The sequence below is a fragment of the Camelina sativa genome, chromosome 9, assembly GCF_030686135.1.
Source record: "Camelina sativa cultivar CO46 ecotype springtype chromosome 9, ASM3068613v1".
NCBI lineage: Eukaryota > Viridiplantae > Streptophyta > Magnoliopsida > Brassicales > Brassicaceae > Camelina > Camelina sativa.
The window spans coordinates 6179956-6197591 of NC_141888.1; the positions used below are offsets into that span (position 1 = coordinate 6179956).

Genomic DNA, 17636 nt, shown 5'->3' on the forward strand with positions numbered 1-17636 from the left:
TTAATTATCAAAATCATTCAAGTGGGTTTCGTTTAGTCCTCTCTTGTTTCTTATCATAATATTTTAAACTATGCTCTCAATATTTATCTAACAGGACAAAATTTTTAGAAATAAAATGTGTTAATAAATAAAGGGTTATTGTCAAAATTGCTTTTAGCTTAATTTTTCTTATGTCGAACTACTTGACTTCTGTTTATTCATGAGTGTCAATGTAATTTATGTTTATGTATCGTGTATGAGTATATGAATGAAATTAATCATGGCAGAACAAAGCAACACGAATGAGGGACAAAAAGATATTCACGGTCGTATATATGATCATGTTATAGTCGGAACTCGTAAGGTAATGGAAATGTTGGTAGATAAATACGTAGTCTTTAGTTAATAGCCACAACAACAAGTCAGCAACAAATTCAATAATCAAATGAAAAAGAAAAAGAAAACAAAAAGAATCCAAACAAAACATCTAATATGATAAATGAGTTTCAAACTACAAATATTATAACTGCCGCCTCATCAAGTAGAAGTATTGGGTTCTAATACCCATGGAGGGCATATGACTTTAACCGTGGTAAACAACCATTCTATGTCTAGGTCCCAGTTGAAACGCTTGAAACAATAAAATGAACAAAAGGCTTGGTCAAGGTAGATATGTTTAACAATAAAGGAACCTGGGCACCGGCTATGACAGTTTTTGCAAAATCGTCGTGAAGATGTATTGTTAGACAGAAATTCAAATTCGGAGCTGACTTTTCCTCCTGGTTGGGCGTACCTGATATCCCCAACTACGCAGAAAACATGAAAAGTAACTCCGCAATCTTTACAAGTGTAAAACCAAGTCTTTGGATTTGTTTCTCTTTCGCAGATATCACACCAATATTTTTCGCTTGCCTTTTTATCACCATAACAAAGAGTTAGTGGATGATCATCATACCTGGGAAGCACTACCGTTAGTGGTAGAGTGGCACAACGGAAATCCAAAAAGTAATCGCATTTCTTACAGCCTATGACGACTCTATCTTCATTAATGCCGCAACACTGGCAAGTCTTCACGGCACCGTATTGTAGTTCGAGGTAGAGTAAATGATGATCATGACTTCCATGAATAAAGGGAAAAGGAATTGAGCTGCATAGTAAGTCAAAGTTGGAGTAGATGAATCCATTGCATATAGGTAGACGACAAGCTCCGCAAGATTTTAAGTAAGTTTTGCTTCGGAGGCGAAGATCCATAGGTTCTGGGCTCAGAAAATGTCGTTTCTTCTTAGGAAGATCAGCACATGCGTCGTGGAGAATGAAACTGCAATCTGATTCTGAACATTTGTAGAATGTGTACGAACCGATGGGACGAACACATGCTCCACACAAGTTGCTTTCTTCACCGTCTTTGTTGAGGCTCAAGAGGTTATGTTGATGAGCGAAATGAGTGATTGTGTTGTCGTCATTCCTCTTAAATGGCTCGATATCTTCAACTTCTTCAGCTGTTCCGTCAAGATCTTTCCCATCCCACACGTCTTTCCTTGTTGCACATAGTGAATGAATAGCATAACGAGGACAAATAGAACAAGAATAAGCCCCATATGACCAAATGATCTCTTTCAAACAAACTCCACATCTCCATTCTCCAGGTCCAGAACCAAGAGGATACTTGTACGAAACACGGTGGTCATGGTGATTGACATGAATAACACGGGGTAATTGAGCACACTCTTGATGAAATATCAAGAAATCACATTTAACACAAACGTAAGGAGAACGGTCGCCTATCGTCCCACAAGCATCACAAACGAAGGAGATCAATCTTGGCATGAGTGTGCGTGTATGCTCATGGACCTTCACATTTGAAAGAGCAACTGGTGGTGGTTTTTTTATTGCGCATTCCAAATCCAAGTTGAATACACAAATATCACAATGATAGAGTAAATTTCCAGCGTCCTCTCCGCATAGATGACAAGTTCCGTCTGTGTAATCTAGAGCTCCATCGGTGATAGGCTTAAGAGCGTGTCTGACATGAGAAGGGTGAGTAATAACTTGTGAGACAAATTGGGAGACACAACTCTCATGAACCACCAACCTGCAACGAGGGCAGAGATAGCCACGTTCGTCACCATCTCCACAAATGTGGCATATCATTCTAGAAGTAATATCAACAATGAGTAGAGGATGGGGGTGCCACGGCATATTTAGGTGAGATCGGCGGGCAGAAAGAGCATCAATTACGTCCAAATTGAGTTTACAATCAGAGCAATGATAAAGAAGGCGTTTGGTTTTTTTACCGCTGAGATGGCATATTGGGTCGGTGTGATCAGGAGCTCCGGTTGTGAGAAGCTTAAGACAATGTCCATCATGAGAAGGGTGGTCCCATATTTCCTTTGCGTTGAACACAAATGCACATTTGGCGTGAATATTAAACTTGCATTCGTCCACTCCATTTGGCTTGAACGCAATAATCGTCGCCATGGTGAATCCCCTGTACCTGCCACTACCCTGCTTCAACGGATTGATCGAACCATCAGAAACAAGCTTCTGCTCCTTCAAGATTCGGGAAACCGTTCATCTAGGGAGGCTCTCACCCTATGGTCCACCACTAGAATCTAACTAATGTATGCTTTTCAACAAAACTTAAACCCAGCTTACATTTGATGTAAAGAGAAAACGGTTTTTTTGATGAATAAAATTTTACATTCATTCAAAAAAAAAAAAAAAAAAAAATTTGCATTCGTCGCATGAGTAGCCAAAGTCATTCGACCGATCGCAAACATCACATTCAAAACGAACAGCATAGTTAATCATGGATCCACGATGCGGGTGTCCTTCTAACATATAACTCATGGTGGTGGCAGTTAGAGGAGGTGAAGAGAATGCTAATTTTGGTTTGTGTAATAGGACTTTGGGTTCGTGTCCTTCTAACATATAACTCGATCTAATTATATCAATTAATGCTACTTGCAACATGATAATATACTTTAATATTGACGTTGACACATCTATATTAATTTCATTTTATCAATCCAGATCGCAGAAGGAATAAGTCGAGGCCATGACAACTCACATTAAGCTGACAATGATACCTTCCAGTCAACTATTAAAATAAAATCACACGGTTTTTCTTTAGTCTTTTTTTTTTTTTTTTTTTTTTTTTTTTTTTTTTTTTAATATCCAAAAGAGATACCGTTACATTTAGTGCTAGAGAAAAACTTAGGAAGCTCAGAAAGGATCAGACATAGATACGAGAAAGATAGTTTGAAAGTTTAATGAACTTGGAAGTGGGTGAACCATATGCAGAGGTAAGTATCCTGAGTAGTCTGATTTTGCGGATGAGTGCTCATATCCTTGCGATCTAGCCACAACAATCTCTTTCTTATCAGCAGTTGTATTTCCTTTTGCAGCTGATTCTCCGTACGTAAAGAGGGTGTGTGAAGCCGATTGTTTCGCTCCTTCCATAGAGTGTATATCAGGGCATGGAAAACCAGTTTACAAATTGAATTAAGCCTCCTGTTTGTGGTGGGATTCTTAATCCAATTCATAAAACTGGCAAAGGTCGGATCTGGTTGAGGAGCAAATTGATCGAATAAGCTGGTGAGTAGATTTCTGGAGAAGGGACAATCGAAGAATAGGTGATCTCTTGATTCCATACCTACTTGACATAAGAGGCACGCAGGTGAAACAGGTATACTCCACCGGATCAGTCTATCTCTCGTAGTGAGCCTATCTTGTACAGCTAACCAAGTCATAAATGCCATCTTGGGGATATTTTCTTTGAACCAGACTTGAGAGGACCAAGGAACATTGGGACCAGCTGGGTGCAAGTATCTCCATGTTCTCATTGATGAGAAGCTCCCTAGTGTTTGATCCGACGGTAGCTTCCAGTGGAACGTATCAGAACCCATGTCAGGAGTAGGAACTGATTGAGAGTGCAAACAAGTTCTAAGCAGTTGCATTAAAGGATGTCTCCCACGTGGGATTGACCAGGAACCATTGTTAACTGCATCACTAACCTTGGCTAGCTGACCGATACCAGTAACTCGTGGACCCAAATCTCCTAGAATATGCGAAAGAGGGCCAAGACCTGTCCAATTATCATGCCAAAAGAGAGCCTATTTACCTGAATTAACAGTGCAATGAACGAATGGTCTACCGAGGGCTCTAATTTTTGTTAGACGCCTCCATATCCAACTCCCTGAGGCAGAGAAATCAGCTTCCCAGAAACTTTTGTCCTTAATTAAGTGCTTATTGACCCAAGAAACCCAGAGAGAGCCTGCTTGTGAAAAAAGTAGCCAAATCAACTTGAGACCAAATATTTTGTTCCAATCCACCAACCTCTTAAGCCCCAAACCTCCTGAAGATTCCGGAGAACAAACTATCTCCCAGGATACCTTTGCACCCCTAGCTGTAGTAGCAATGCCATTCCACAAAAATGCATTACAGATTTGCTCCAACATCTCCAAGCATTTGGTAGGTAGCAGAAAAATTGAAGCCCAGAAATTAATTGTGTTGTTGATGACTGAGTGGAGTAGTTGTAGCCTACCAGCAAAGGACAAGTGTCTATTTGTCCAGGAGGATATGCGACCTTTAACCTTGTCTATTAGCGGTTGATAATCAGAGGCTGTTAACTTGTGTGTGAGCAAAGGAACTCCCAGGTATCGGAAAGGTAATGAGCCGTAAGTGAGGTTGTGTGCAGAAGCTAACTGACTGATAGTGTCTCGGTTGTCGCCATCCAGGTAGAGACATGTTTTTTGTAAGTTTATACCAAGGCCTGATACCCGCTTGAACTGAGCAAGAACATCCAGTATTTCAACCAAAGAAGCTTCATTTCCATCAAAAAATATGAGGATGTCGTCTGCAAAGCTAAGATGAGTGATGAGGGGGTTAGAACATTTAGGATGTGTTTGAAACCTGTTTGCAATGGCAGCTTCATCCAACTGTTTTGAGAGAATGTCCATGACTAGTGTAAAGAGTGGAGCAGATATGGAGTCACCCTGTCTCAACCCTTTTTTCCCTGAGAAATATCCAACTAGCTCACCATTGAAACCCACCGAATATGAAGGAGTAGTGAAACAAACCACTAATCAACTGATGAACTGGGGAGGCAGGTTATAAGCTTCAAGAATGTTCATGAGAAAATCCCAATCAATGTTATCAAAAGCTTTGGTGAGATCTACTTGCAGGCATCCACGAGTTACCGGTCCTTCCTTGTTGAAATCCTTTACTAGTTCAGTTGCAAGTAAAACATTTTCACAAAGTAGCCGGCCTGGTATGAACGCTACTTGATTTCTCTGAACTGCTGATCCTGTGATTAGCTTGAGACGCTTTGCAAGTATCCTGGAAATTACTTTGTAAAGTGTATTGCAGCAAGATATTGGTCGGAACTAAGAAAGGTGTTCAGATGAGGTAGTCTTGGGGATCAGGGCTAGAATAGTAGCATTCACTTGCTTGAGTAGCTTACCAGTTCTGAAAAATTCGATTACTGCTTCAATCACTGATGGTCCAACTATTCCCCATGAGCTTATGAAAAACTCAACTGTGAATCCGTCAGGACCAGGAGCTTTATTCCTTGGGAGAGAAAACATTGTGGAGGTTATCAGCTCTGGAGTGGGAATAGAACATAACTTAGCAGCCAAATCATCTGAGCATCTGAATGTTGATAGTTCTCTGATCCTTTGAACTGAAAGAGACTCTACCGTGGTATTTTTAGTACCAAGCAACCGGATATAGTAATCAACAGCCATTTCCTTCAGTAGCCTTTTGTCTGAAACCCGTATTTCATTTGCATCTAACAGCGATCGGATCATATTCCTTGCTTGATGAGCCTGAACTGATTTGTGAAAGAATCTTGTGTTTGAGTCCCCTTCAGAGCACCATCGGACTCTTGATTTATCTCTAAAAAAAGACTCCTCTGCATTTGACATTATAGACCAATGGTGTCTAGCTAACCTTTCCTCCTCAAAAAGTAATGGATTTGGATTGTCCAGAAGACGGATTTGGATAGAGTTTAGGGCTTCTAATGCTTCTGCAGATCTAGCTTGGATGTTGCTATAATGGTTACGGTTTAAAGCCTTGCAGCCCATTTTCACTGCTTTGAGTTTCTGACACAGGGAAAACATGCTGGATCCAGGAAGGATAGTAGTATTCCATGCTGATTCCACCATTGCCGAGTAAGTCGGATGAGTTGTGAAGAATGATGAAAACTTAAAAGGCACCTTCCTTCTTTCGACTGTATCTGAGGTAACGACTAATATTGGTGTATGATCAGAACCTCCTGGAGAATCGTAGATTGCATTAGATTGAGGGTAGGTTGATAGCCAAGCCTCATTGGTAAGAGTTCTATCGAGCTTGCGAGTTATCGGATTAAGCGGCTGACTGTTGTACCAAGTGTGCGCAGGACCTTGACTTGCTAGTTCCAGGAATTCACAAGCCTCAATACACTCCTGAAATTCGGTCATGCCTTGGATAGGCAGAGGATATGGATGAAGTGAGTAGTGATCCTCTGCGCGAAGTATTTGGTTGAAATCCCCAAGAAGTAACCATGGATGATTACGTTGAAGGGTGTTGTGATGCAACTCCTTCAGGGTTTCCCAGAGCTCTCTTCTAGCAATCATGGAGTTCCGAGCATAAATAAATGATACGGAGAAGGACTGTTGCGTTGATGGATCAAAAACACCACAAGAGATCACTTGGTCAGTTATCTTGTGGGTAAAAACTTGAATAGCCGGATCCCAGACTACCCATATTCTCCCATTCTGAGCTTCAGAGGAATAGTTATGTTCATATCTCCATCCAGGGAAGTTACGAGCCAAAATAGCAGCAGCATTATCCTGCTGTACATGAGTTTCCAAAATGCCTCCTATTGAAGGTCTTGCTGACTGAACCCATCTCTTGAGCTCTAGTTGTCTATTGGAAGAGTTTAATCCTCTAATATTATAACAAAAAATCTTCATCATCAATAAAACAGTGGGCAAAAAGTTGAAAGCTGAGCTTTCAAGCGTGACGAAGATGGGGACGACCCTCAGGTGGTATACGTCCCTTATTAGAATTCTTTGTGACCTTAGCGTTTGTCATTTTCGAATTTGGCTTCAGGCTTTCCTGCAAGGAAAGAGCTGATGATTCCTTTCTATGACCTGTATCTTGTTGCTTGCCTGCTGCCTGACTCCGTGCAAGCCTCGAGGGCTTCTTCTGGTTAGGCAAATGATCCCCAGGCTGTACCGCTGATTTGGTTGGTGACTTAGGAGATTTTCGACCATGAACCACTTGCCATTCATTTGGTGAGTCAGCTGTTGGTGAGTCTAAGTACTTGTGAGTTCCAGTAGGAGGTGGCACCATCTCCATTGACTTAGTTGGTGGTGTGGAACTAACTACATCCAGCGATGCAATAGCCTCTGTTGTGGGTTCAGGAGGGATGGGAATACCAGCAACCAAGTGTCCTTTGACCTGCCAAACTTGGGATGCGACTTTGTTAGATTGAGCATTCTGAATTACTTGAACTGCTGGTGTGGCTGATGAAGTTGATGCAGTGTTGGAGCTGAGAGAGGTGGGCTTAGGAATGATCGGAGCAGAGGGACAACGATGATAGAGGTGTCCAAACTCTTTGCAGTAATCACATTTGGGAGGGAGGCGGGGATACTCAACCCAAATACGGATTTCATTTCCATCATCATCTTCTACGAGAACCGACTGTGGGAGAGCTTTTTTGAGTAGAATTTCCACCTTTATCCGAGTATCTGTGGCTAAAGGCGGAAGCTGATGCTTTTCTGTATGTAATGGTTCACCAATACCTGAAGCTATGGTACTTAGTCCAGAGAGAGAGTATAGCTGAGGAGGAACGTCTTTGAGTATGACCCATATCGGGAGAGAGACCAGCTTAAGCGGTGATAGTGTTGCTGTTGGAGACCAAGCGGTTACAGTGAAGAGACAGTTACCGGCTTGCCAACATCCAACCTCTAAAACCCATTTGCGAGTTTGGTCAGAAGGAATATAGATGAGGACCAGTCCATTCGGGAGACTTCGAATGTTAATTCTGCCGTCTTTTCCCCAAATGGGATTCAAATCCACAAAAATTTTTCCTGCTGGTGGTGGTGTGCCATGGAAGTGAGCCACTATATGGTCTTTCCAGGTGTCTGAGGCTTTGAGGATGACAGAAGCTGGAGCTCGAACTCTCGGGGTACCATCCTCGGTGAAGCTTGGCTTAGCAGCTTTTTTGAGATTGCGGAGTTTAGGGTTGAAACGCTCTGCCCATGTCAGCTGAGTATCATCTATAACCGGAGGCTCAACCTCATAGTCCTTCTTAAGCGTGGATTCAATTGGAGAGCTTGGTAAGTCGACTTGAGTAATAGGGGCCACAATAGCTGTTGAAACAGGAGGGTCTGGTATCTCCGTCGTTGGAGGAGGATCTGGAGGAACTGAAGAGGGTGAAGCCATGGTAGAAAGGAAGAGGGGGGAGAAAGGAGAGGATTCTCAACGGCGGCGTGAGGCCTCACCGTCGGTCAAGGTAGAAGAAATTTTTAGATCTGAGATCGCCTTTTTAATCGCCCTTTTTTTTTTAGGAGAGAGAAAATTATTGGTATAACTGTTCATTCTTTTTTGGTTTAGTCTTCTCTGGTTTTTTATCATAAGATTAGTTTTGAAATGACAAATGAATTCAAAACATCCATGATCCACTCCCCCTGACTTTTCAATTTTATGACCAGTCTTTACAGTGAGTTAGTAAAATTCTGTTTATCGTATTTCAAAATTTGGTAGAGTTTTATGTTATATATTCAAATAAGGGTACAAAGTTACAACGAGCTGTACAAAAATGGAAAGCTAATGTTAGAAACGTTAGCTTCATCTGTACATACTAGACAAATTATTTATAACTAAAACATTTAAACTATAAATTATATTTGTTGGTTAAATATGTTATAATTATATAAGGCCATGTTTATAGGTATATCAGATGGGGTGTTTTTAGGCTTTTTAAAAATGAAAATAATTGAATAGTGGACTTAAGATCAGGCTCATTGATCTTATTCTAGAACTGTTCTTGGGCCTGATCTTGTGTGACATGTCTCTCTCGGATTGGTTGAGAATATATAGAATAAATTTGGACATTAATATATGTATTAATTAAATAAAATGTTTGTCTTGTTTAATTAATTAAGTAATATGTATGTTTGTTTTTTTTTAAAATTTTATTTACAATTTTTTTTTTTGTTTCATAAAAATATGGCATTGTATTTTGAATTTTAGTAAAAGTTTTATAAGTTTGCAATTAAAATGTTATTTTATAAATTTTTCTAATTGTAATATGTTTAAGAATATTAATAAACATTATATTATTAAATAGTATTAAACATTCTTAATTTTTTTATTAAACATGAATCTATGTATTTATTAAACATTCTTAAATTTCTATAAGAATATTATATTATTAAATATTAAGATCTTAAACATGTTCTCCCAATAACTAACTTTTTAACAAAAGTTCTTAACTACTGATCTTACATTATTTTCACAATATTTATACTCTAAGAACACCCTAAACTGATCTCCCTATAAACATGCCCTAATAATTGTTAATTTTATGGTGTAAAGTTTAAACCATATAATACTGCAATATAATTTATTTTTTACATAATATTTATTAATCAATTTAATTAGATATGTCTATTCTCAGACACTGATAGTGTTAACAAAATAATGAAATGATGTTTTACCCGTTTAACACCAAATTAATAATATTTTAAATTTATATAAATATCGACAAAATCCGTCCCGCTATATAACTCTGTCCCAAGGTATTTTAACTCGCACTATATAATCTTAATTTTTAATATTTATTGTTTGATATGTTATTTATTAAGGTTGTAACCATTTACATTTTATAAGATCGACGCTTCTTATAAAGTTTAAATATTTATAATACTTGGAATTCTTAAAATGGTTGAGTATTTCTCATATTTGAAGTTTCGGAAAAGTTAAATATATTATTAATATTTTAAAGGTTTTCTAACTTTTTTAAAAAGTTGAAATATGTATTATATTTAAACTTCTTATAAATTTTAAATATTTATAATATTTGAAACTTCATAAACGTTTAATTATTATTAATATTTTTAACATTTTATAAAGTTTAACTTTCTAAAAAATATAAATATTTATAATATTTATATTTTTTATAAAATACAAATATTTATAATATTTAACTTTTTAAAAATCTTTAAAATAAAGAACCAGAATAAAGCAAATAATTTTTTTTTAAAGTTTGAATGTCTGATAAATCAAGTTTTTTACTCAATTGTATTATGAATCATTTTGGTATCTTTTATAATATGACTCTGAACTATTGCCTAATTTTTTTAGGTGATGTGGGATACTGTACCCATATTTTTTTATTCATCTATTAAGTAATATATGTCTGTTTTTTTAAATGTGTATTACATCATATGCAGTAAAAAATCACAATTTTTATTAATCACAATTTTTATTAACTAAATGCATTATAGAATAATTCAAGATAATTTAAATATAAATTCAAATAAAAATGAAAGGAAATCGTATATTTATGTTTGAATGAGGTAGAAAGATTTTCTTATTTTTAAAAATCTTACTATAATTAATTTTGAAATGTTTGGTAACTAATATTAAATTCAATGCATTAAATGTAAAAACTTTCCAAAAACTATTTTTGAGCAAAAACTGCTGCAAAAATATTAGTATAGATATAGAGAAAATATGAAGAATGTAATTTATACGATGATCATGCATGGTCGTAGTAGATAAATAATCGTCGTGAATCAGTACCTTTTTCTTTTGGTGAATAGCCCACAAATTCAAACTAGAGATAAAAAAAATATCATAAAAAAAAACTTATCAAAAGAAAAATAAAAGAAAGTCCAGAAATAACATCTACCGAATGAATTTCAAACTACAAACATTTTAACTGCGGCCTCATCAAGTAGTGTGTTTTACCCATGGAGGGCATATGTCCCTATTCGTTCTATACCTCCTCAACATCATAGGTCGGAAACGCATGAAACAATAATAAGAACAAAGGGCTACGTCACGGTTGTAATGTTTAAGAATGAAGGAACCTGGGCATCGGATATGACAGTTTTCGCAAAGTGGTCGTAAAGATGTATTGTTAGGCAGTAATTCAAAATCGTATTTGATTTTTCCTCCTGGTTGGGCGTACCTGATATCACCAACTACGCAGAAAACGTGCAAAGTGACTCCGCAATCTTTACAAGTGTAGAACCAATTCTTTGGATTTGTTTCTCTTTCGCATATATCACACCAGTATTTGCCGCTTGCCTTTTCATCACCATAACATAGAGTGAGTAGATGATCATCATACCTTGGAAGCGCTACCGTTAATGGTAGTGTCGCGCAACGGAAATCCAAATAGTAATCGCATTTCTTACAGCCTATAACGACTCTATCTTCATCAATTCCGCAGCTCTGGCAAGTCTTCCCGTCACCAAATGGTGGTAGTTGGAGGTAGAGTAAATGATGATCGTGACTTCCATGGATAAAAGGCACAGTAATCGAAGTGCATAGTAAGTCAAAAATATAGTACATGAATCCTTTGCAAACAACCTGACGACAAGCTCCACAAACTTCTTCGCTTCGAAGACAAAGACCAAGAGGTTCTGGGCTCAGAAAATGCCGTTTTGTCTTAGGAAGATCAGCACACGTTTCATGGAGAATGAAACTGCAATCTGATTCTGAACACTTGTAGAATGCGTGATAAGTACCAATGGGACTAACACATGCTCCACACAAACCACTTTCTTCACCGTCTTTGCTGAGGCTCATGAGGTTATGTTCATGAGCGAAATGAGTGATTGTGTTGTCATCATTCCTCTTGAATGGCTCGACATCTTCGATTTCTTCAGATACTCCATCGAGCTCTATTCCATCCCACACGTCTTTCCTTGTTGCACATAGTGAATGAAGAGCATAGTTAGGACATAAGGAACAAGAATAGGCCCCATATGACCAATCAATCTCTTCCCAACAAACTCCGCATCGCCATTTTCCAAGACCAAGAGGATACTTATAAAAAACGCGGTGGTCATGGTGATTGACATGAATGACACGTGGTAATTGAGCACACTCCTGATGGAATATCATGGAATCACATTGAACACATACATAAGGAGAACGGTCACCTTTCGTCCCACAAGCATCACAAACGAAGGAGATTAATCTTGGCATGAGTTTGAGTGTATGCTCATGGACCTTCATATTTGAAAGAACAACTAGTGGTGGATTTTTAATTGCACAATTCATATCCAAGTTGAACTTACATATATCACAATGATAAAGTAAATTCCCAATGTCGTCTCCACATAGATGACAGCTTCGGTGTGTGTAATCTGGAGCACCATCGGTGAGAAGCTTAAGAGGGTGTCGGGCATGAGAATGGTGAATGATCTCTGGTGAGTCAAATCGGGAGACACAACTCTCTTGAACTACCAACCTACAACGAGGGCATAGATAGCCATGTATGCAGTAATCTCCACAAAAGTCGCACCACATTCGAGATTTAAAGTCAACCATGAGTAGAGGATGGAGGTGCCACGGCATATTCAAATGGGCTCGTGCACACAGGACATCAACTAGGCAACCAATGTCCAAATTGAGTTTACAATCAAAGCAATGATAAAGAAGACGCTTGGTGTTTTTACCGCATAGATGACATATTGGGTCGGTGTCGTCAGGAGCTCCGGTTGTGAGAAGCTTAAGACAATGTCCATCATGAGAAGGGTGGTCGAATATCTCTTTGAACTCGAACAGAAATGCACATTTCACGTGAACAGTAAACTTGCATTCATTGCATGAGAAGGCATCACCATACGATCGATTGCATGCATCGCATTCCAAACCATCAAAATAGGGAACGTGGGATAAACGATGCTCGTATCCTTGCTCGTGTCCGCCGAAGTACACAGTCATGGCAGTTGCGGCTATCATAAGTGGAGTCGTGGAGAGAATGCAAATTAATGTTTGGGTAATAGCGCTTAATTTGGTTTCGTGTAATAATGGTTTCTCTATATAATCATATCAATGCTACTTGTTACATTATCTTATACGTGTCATTATTATTGACGTTATAAATCTATATTAATACAACTAGCTAGTGGGCAAATTGGTAGTCTTTGTTTAACTAACGCTAATATCGATTGTCCCGCTCAGGTCGTGTCTGCCATGTTAGTTTGGTTAATTAATTATCTTTCCTCTTTTAACTCTCAACGGGTATGTTTTCTTCCTTTTTTCAATTAAACAACTGAAAATCATTTCACATTGAAGATTCATCGAGATCATTGATGAAAAAAGTCAAATTCATGACAGCTAGCACATATACTGAGCCGACGATGATACCTTCGAGATTAACTATTAAAATTTAATCAGACAGTTTTCCCTTGCAAGAGTATTTAGGTAAATATGATATAGGGTGTGATTGGTGACAAAATCAAAGCGGTATAAATGGTACAGCTTTGAGTTTTTACCAATCACAAAAACTTTACTAAAAACTTTATTAACAACTTTACTCTCAGCTTTTTTATACAATTTTCATGTACAGCTCTTTCTTACAGCTTTGCACTATTCCCTAAAAACTTACAGCTCTAGCTTACAATATTTTTGTACAGCTTTGGATACGTTACCAATCAGACCCATACAATTCTAAACCAAATAATTGGGTAAATGATGTAAGACTATTTATTCTTTTTTTGGTTGAACTGTAATATTTCTTATTAATGTTGACGAGGGAGTAAATTTATTATTCTTTTCATGAGGTGGAAATGTAGTCATTTTTCTCTTACCCTATGTGATAGTCTGATAGATGACCGATTAAAAAGCTAATCAAGATATAGTTAGAGCAAACCCATTGCACATCCTCAAATTAGTGTCTCTAATTTTTAATAATATTAAAAATAATATTAATCTTTTCATCCTATTATTTTTAGTTTTTATCTTCCCATTAGTCATTCATAATATGAGTGTCTTGATTCTAAACTCAACAAAAAACTGAACACAAAACTTAACATTGAAAAATAGAGAAAATGGAGCTATGATGATTAATCCATAACACAGAAACTGAACATTAATCCATAACAATGGGAAATCAGATATAACAAGGTGATCTCATCCTTCTGATCATCATCATCCTCTGATCATCATCATCCCTCTCATCCCTTTTTCAATCTAAGCAAACACTGTAAATACATACCAAAAAAAGCCGTTTGTAATTCACATACTGTTTGTATTATCGTTTGTAATTAACTTAAAGACTGGTCAGAACCTGAACAATGAGCTCTCTCAAGAGATGTTTATACTGGTGGTGATAAAGGTTGAAAAGCCATGTTGGCTAACTTTAAGAGTTTATTACTTTTTATTGTTAAAAAAATAAAACACATCTCCACAGGATGTGCAATGGGATTGCTCTTAGAGGCATCAAAGAATGCGTTTGTGAAGACAATGAACCACGACTTCGTGAGCCTAAACTAATAATTTTAGGCATAGACAATAATAGATGTTAGAAAACAACGTAGTGGTATATATATACATTTTTTACACCATTTTTTTCATGGATAGATAGGCAATGCAACTATTATATCAAGATTCAAGTATCTACAGTGTTAATATTATTTTTGTTTGAATCTTTTATATGTATTACTGTGTTAGATTTTTACATGTACAGTGAAACTTCTATAAATTAATCCTCTATAAATTAATACTTTAGATACTTGTAAAGAGATAGCGACATCGTAACCTACTCCACATTATCCATTAGGAAATTGTTGAGTTTTGTTTCGTCATTTTAACTAAAGTAGATGGAACCGTAATATTCATAGTTTACAAGAAATTTAGATGCACAATAATCAAAATTTAAAACAATATACAAAGACAAAGAAAGATATAAACTCAATCAATCATTGTTTAAGCATCACAAGAAAACAAAAAAATAAACTCTCATAATTGAAAAGAAACCTGGCATCCATAAGAAAAAGAAAAGTTTAGCATAAGATTGTCTCCGCTTTCACAAAATAAGCGTTCCATATTGATATTTCCTAACTTTTAAGAGAGTGTCGTACGAACCAGCACCAGTGATTTAAGAAAGAGAACTGTTTTATATTACTCATACGAACTCATTGTGGGAGTAATTTCTATTTGATAATATGTTATTTTGGATAGCTAAATTTAGGTGTCCAAAGAAACAAAAAAGATAGGATAGCTATTTTTTTTTTCAACTTCATTAAGAATTAAACCTTTTTCAAAAAAAAAAAAAATCATTAAGAAAACAAACTAAATGTAAGTTTATGTACATGAAAATACACACGGTCGTATGATCATGTTATCTTAATATAAAATGTATAGGTAGCCTTTTATTTTGTTTGGGTAATAGCTCACAACAACAACAAATTTAAACAAGAGAGCCAAAAAAAATAAAATTAAAATCCATGTTGCAGGCTTGCAGACAAACATTTTAACTACCGCCTCATCAAGTATTGGGTTCTAATCCCCATGGAGGGCATATGGTTCTAACCCCCATAGACTCAATGTTTTGGAAACGACTAAAACAATAATAAGAACAAAGGGATATGTCGTGCTTGATATGTTTAACAATGAAGGAACCTGGGCAACGACAACCACATTCATGGCAAAATGGTCTTGAAGATGCGTTGTTAGGCCGCAATTTAAAATCGAATTGTATCTTTCCTCCTTGTTGGGCGTACCTGATATCGCCGACTACACAGAAAACATGTAAAGTGATCCCGCAATCTTCACAAGTGTAGAACCAAGTCTTTGGATTTGTTTCTCTTTCACAAATATCGCACCAATATTTGCCGCTTGCCTTTTCATCACCATAACAAAGAGTGAGTGGATGATCATCATACCTTGGAAGACTTAAAGTTACTGGTAGAGTTGCACAACGGAAATCCAAATAGTAATCGCATTTCTTACAGCCTATGACGACTCTATCTTCATCAAATCCACAGCTCTGGCAAGTCTTCACGTTACCGTATTGTAGTTTGAGGTAGAGTAAATGATGCTCATGACTTCCATGGATAAAAGGCACAGTTATCGAACTGCATAGCAAGTCAAAGTTCCATGGACTTGCGGAGTAGATGAATCCTTTGCAAAAAGCTTGATGACAAGCTGTGCAACTTCCTGTGTGACTTTTGTTGTAGAGGTTAAGAGCGAGAGGTGTTGGGCTTAGAAAATGACGTTTCTTTTTAGAAAGATCAGCACAGGTTTCATGGAGAATGAAACTGCAAACTGATTTTGAACACTTGTAGAATGTGTATGAACCGATGGGACGAACACATGCTCCACACAAGCTGCTTTCTTCTTCGCCTTTGTTGAGGCTCATGAGCTTGTGTTCATGAGCGAAATGAGTGATTGTATTGTTGCGATTTCTCTTAAATGGCTTCGTATCTTCAAATTTTTCACGTACACCATCGAGCTCTTTCCCATCCCACACGTCACCCCTTGTTGCACATAGTGAATGAAGAGCATAACAAGGACAAAGGGAACATAGATAAGCCCCATATGACCAATCAATCTCTTCCCAACAAACTCCACATTTCAATTCTCGAAGACCAAGAGGATACTTGTACGAAACACGGTGGTCATGGTGATTGACGTGAATAACACGTGGTAAATGAGCACAGTTTTGGTGAACCATGAAATCGCATTGAAGACACACATAAGGAGAACGGTCTCCATCCGTCCCACAGGCATCACAAACGAAGGAGATCAATCTTGGCATGAGTGTGAGTGTATGCTCATGGACCTTCATATTTGAAAGAGTAGCTGGTGTGGGTTTTATAACCGCACTACGCATGTTCAAGTTGAACTTACAAATATCACAATGATAAAGTAAGTTCCCAGCGTTGTCTCCAGATACATGACATTTCCGGTCTGTGTAATCTGGCGCTCCATTGGTGATAAGCTTAAGAGGGTGTCTGACATGAGAAGGGTGGATAATTTCTGGTGAGTCAAATACGGATACACATCCTTTATGAATCACCAACCTGCAACGAGGGCAGAGATAGCCACGTTTGCCACCATCGTTACAAAAGTTGCAAAACATCCTAGACCCGAGATCAAGAATGATTAGAGGATGGTGGTGCCACGACATATTAAGATGCGCTCTTGCACATATGTGATCGATCATGCAATCAATATCCAAATTGAGTTTACAATCAAAGCAATGATAAAGAAGGCGCTTTGTGTTTCTACTGCAGAGATGGCATTTTGGATCGGTGTGATCAGGAGCTCCGGCTGTAAGAAGCTTAAGACAATGCCCAGCATGAGAAGGGTGGTCCAATATCTCTTGGAACCTGAACAAATATTGACAATCCATGTGAATAGCAAACTTGCATTCACCGCATGAGAAGCCAGCACCATATGATCGATCGCAAGCATGGCATTCGAAACCAACAGCATAGTTAATGAGGGATACAAGATGCGTGTGTCCTTCTAACTCATGACCCATGGCTGTTGCTTGCGGTTTAGCAGAGAGGAGGAGAGAATGCAAGTTAATATATGTTTCGTGTAATAATGGATCAATATAGAAATGGAACTATTGCTATATATACTCTAATTATATTAATACTTGTGTTGCATTGCATTATAGCTCGCTAGTCTTT

The 17636-nt window shown here is 37.6% G+C and overlaps 3 protein-coding genes across 4 annotated transcripts; all 3 read right to left on the reverse strand.

The window, feature by feature from the left end:
- Positions 1-353: 353 nt before the first annotated feature.
- LOC104710583 (uncharacterized) lies at positions 354-2687 on the reverse strand. Its single transcript, XM_087464392.1, has 2 exons — positions 873-2687; positions 354-772 (listed from the first exon to the last, which is right to left on the reverse strand). Exons 1-2 carry the CDS (start codon positions 2455-2457, stop codon positions 591-593), a joined length of 1767 nt encoding a protein of 588 aa, XP_087320518.1. The 5' UTR covers positions 2458-2687; the 3' UTR covers positions 354-590.
- Positions 2688-10875: 8188 nt separating this feature from the next.
- LOC104710584 (uncharacterized) lies at positions 10876-12980 on the reverse strand. The gene is made up of 2 exons (XM_087467638.1): positions 11268-12980; positions 10876-11167 (listed from the first exon to the last, which is right to left on the reverse strand). Exons 1-2 carry the CDS (start codon positions 12949-12951, stop codon positions 11031-11033), a joined length of 1821 nt encoding a protein of 606 aa, XP_087323764.1. The 5' UTR covers positions 12952-12980; the 3' UTR covers positions 10876-11030.
- A 2269-nt stretch (positions 12981-15249) lies between these two features.
- LOC104710585 (uncharacterized) lies at positions 15250-17559 on the reverse strand. 2 transcript variants are annotated; one of them, XM_087464365.1, is made up of 2 exons: positions 15949-17536; positions 15597-15878 (listed from the first exon to the last, which is right to left on the reverse strand). In XM_087464365.1, the coding sequence occupies exons 1-2, from the start codon at positions 17480-17482 to the stop codon at positions 15730-15732; spliced, it is 1683 nt and encodes a 560-aa protein (XP_087320491.1). In that variant the 5' UTR covers positions 17483-17536; the 3' UTR covers positions 15597-15729. The 2 variants fall into 2 exon arrangements, with proteins under 2 accessions (XP_010425520.1, XP_087320491.1); XM_010427218.2 differs by having other exon boundaries at positions 15250-17559.
- Positions 17560-17636: the final 77 nt, after the last annotated feature.

What these genes read in the sequence shown, in the direction of transcription:
- LOC104710583 (XM_087464392.1), bottom strand. Translation starts at nt 2,457, where the DNA reads ATGGCGACGATTATTGCGTTCAAGCCAAATGGAGTGGACGAATGCAAG. An exon ending in GGCAAGCGAAAAATATTGGT is followed by an intron (nt 773 to 872) that starts GTGATATCTGCG and finishes TGGGGATATCAG; the next exon opens with GTACGCCCAACCAGGAGGAA.
- LOC104710584 (XM_087467638.1), bottom strand. Translation starts at nt 12,951, where the DNA reads ATGATAGCCGCAACTGCCATGACTGTGTACTTCGGCGGACACGAGCAA. An exon ending in GGCAAGCGGCAAATACTGGT is followed by an intron (nt 11,168 to 11,267) that starts GTGATATATGCG and finishes TGGTGATATCAG; the next exon opens with GTACGCCCAACCAGGAGGAA.
- LOC104710585 (XM_010427218.2), bottom strand. Translation starts at nt 17,482, where the DNA reads ATGGGTCATGAGTTAGAAGGACACACGCATCTTGTATCCCTCATTAAC.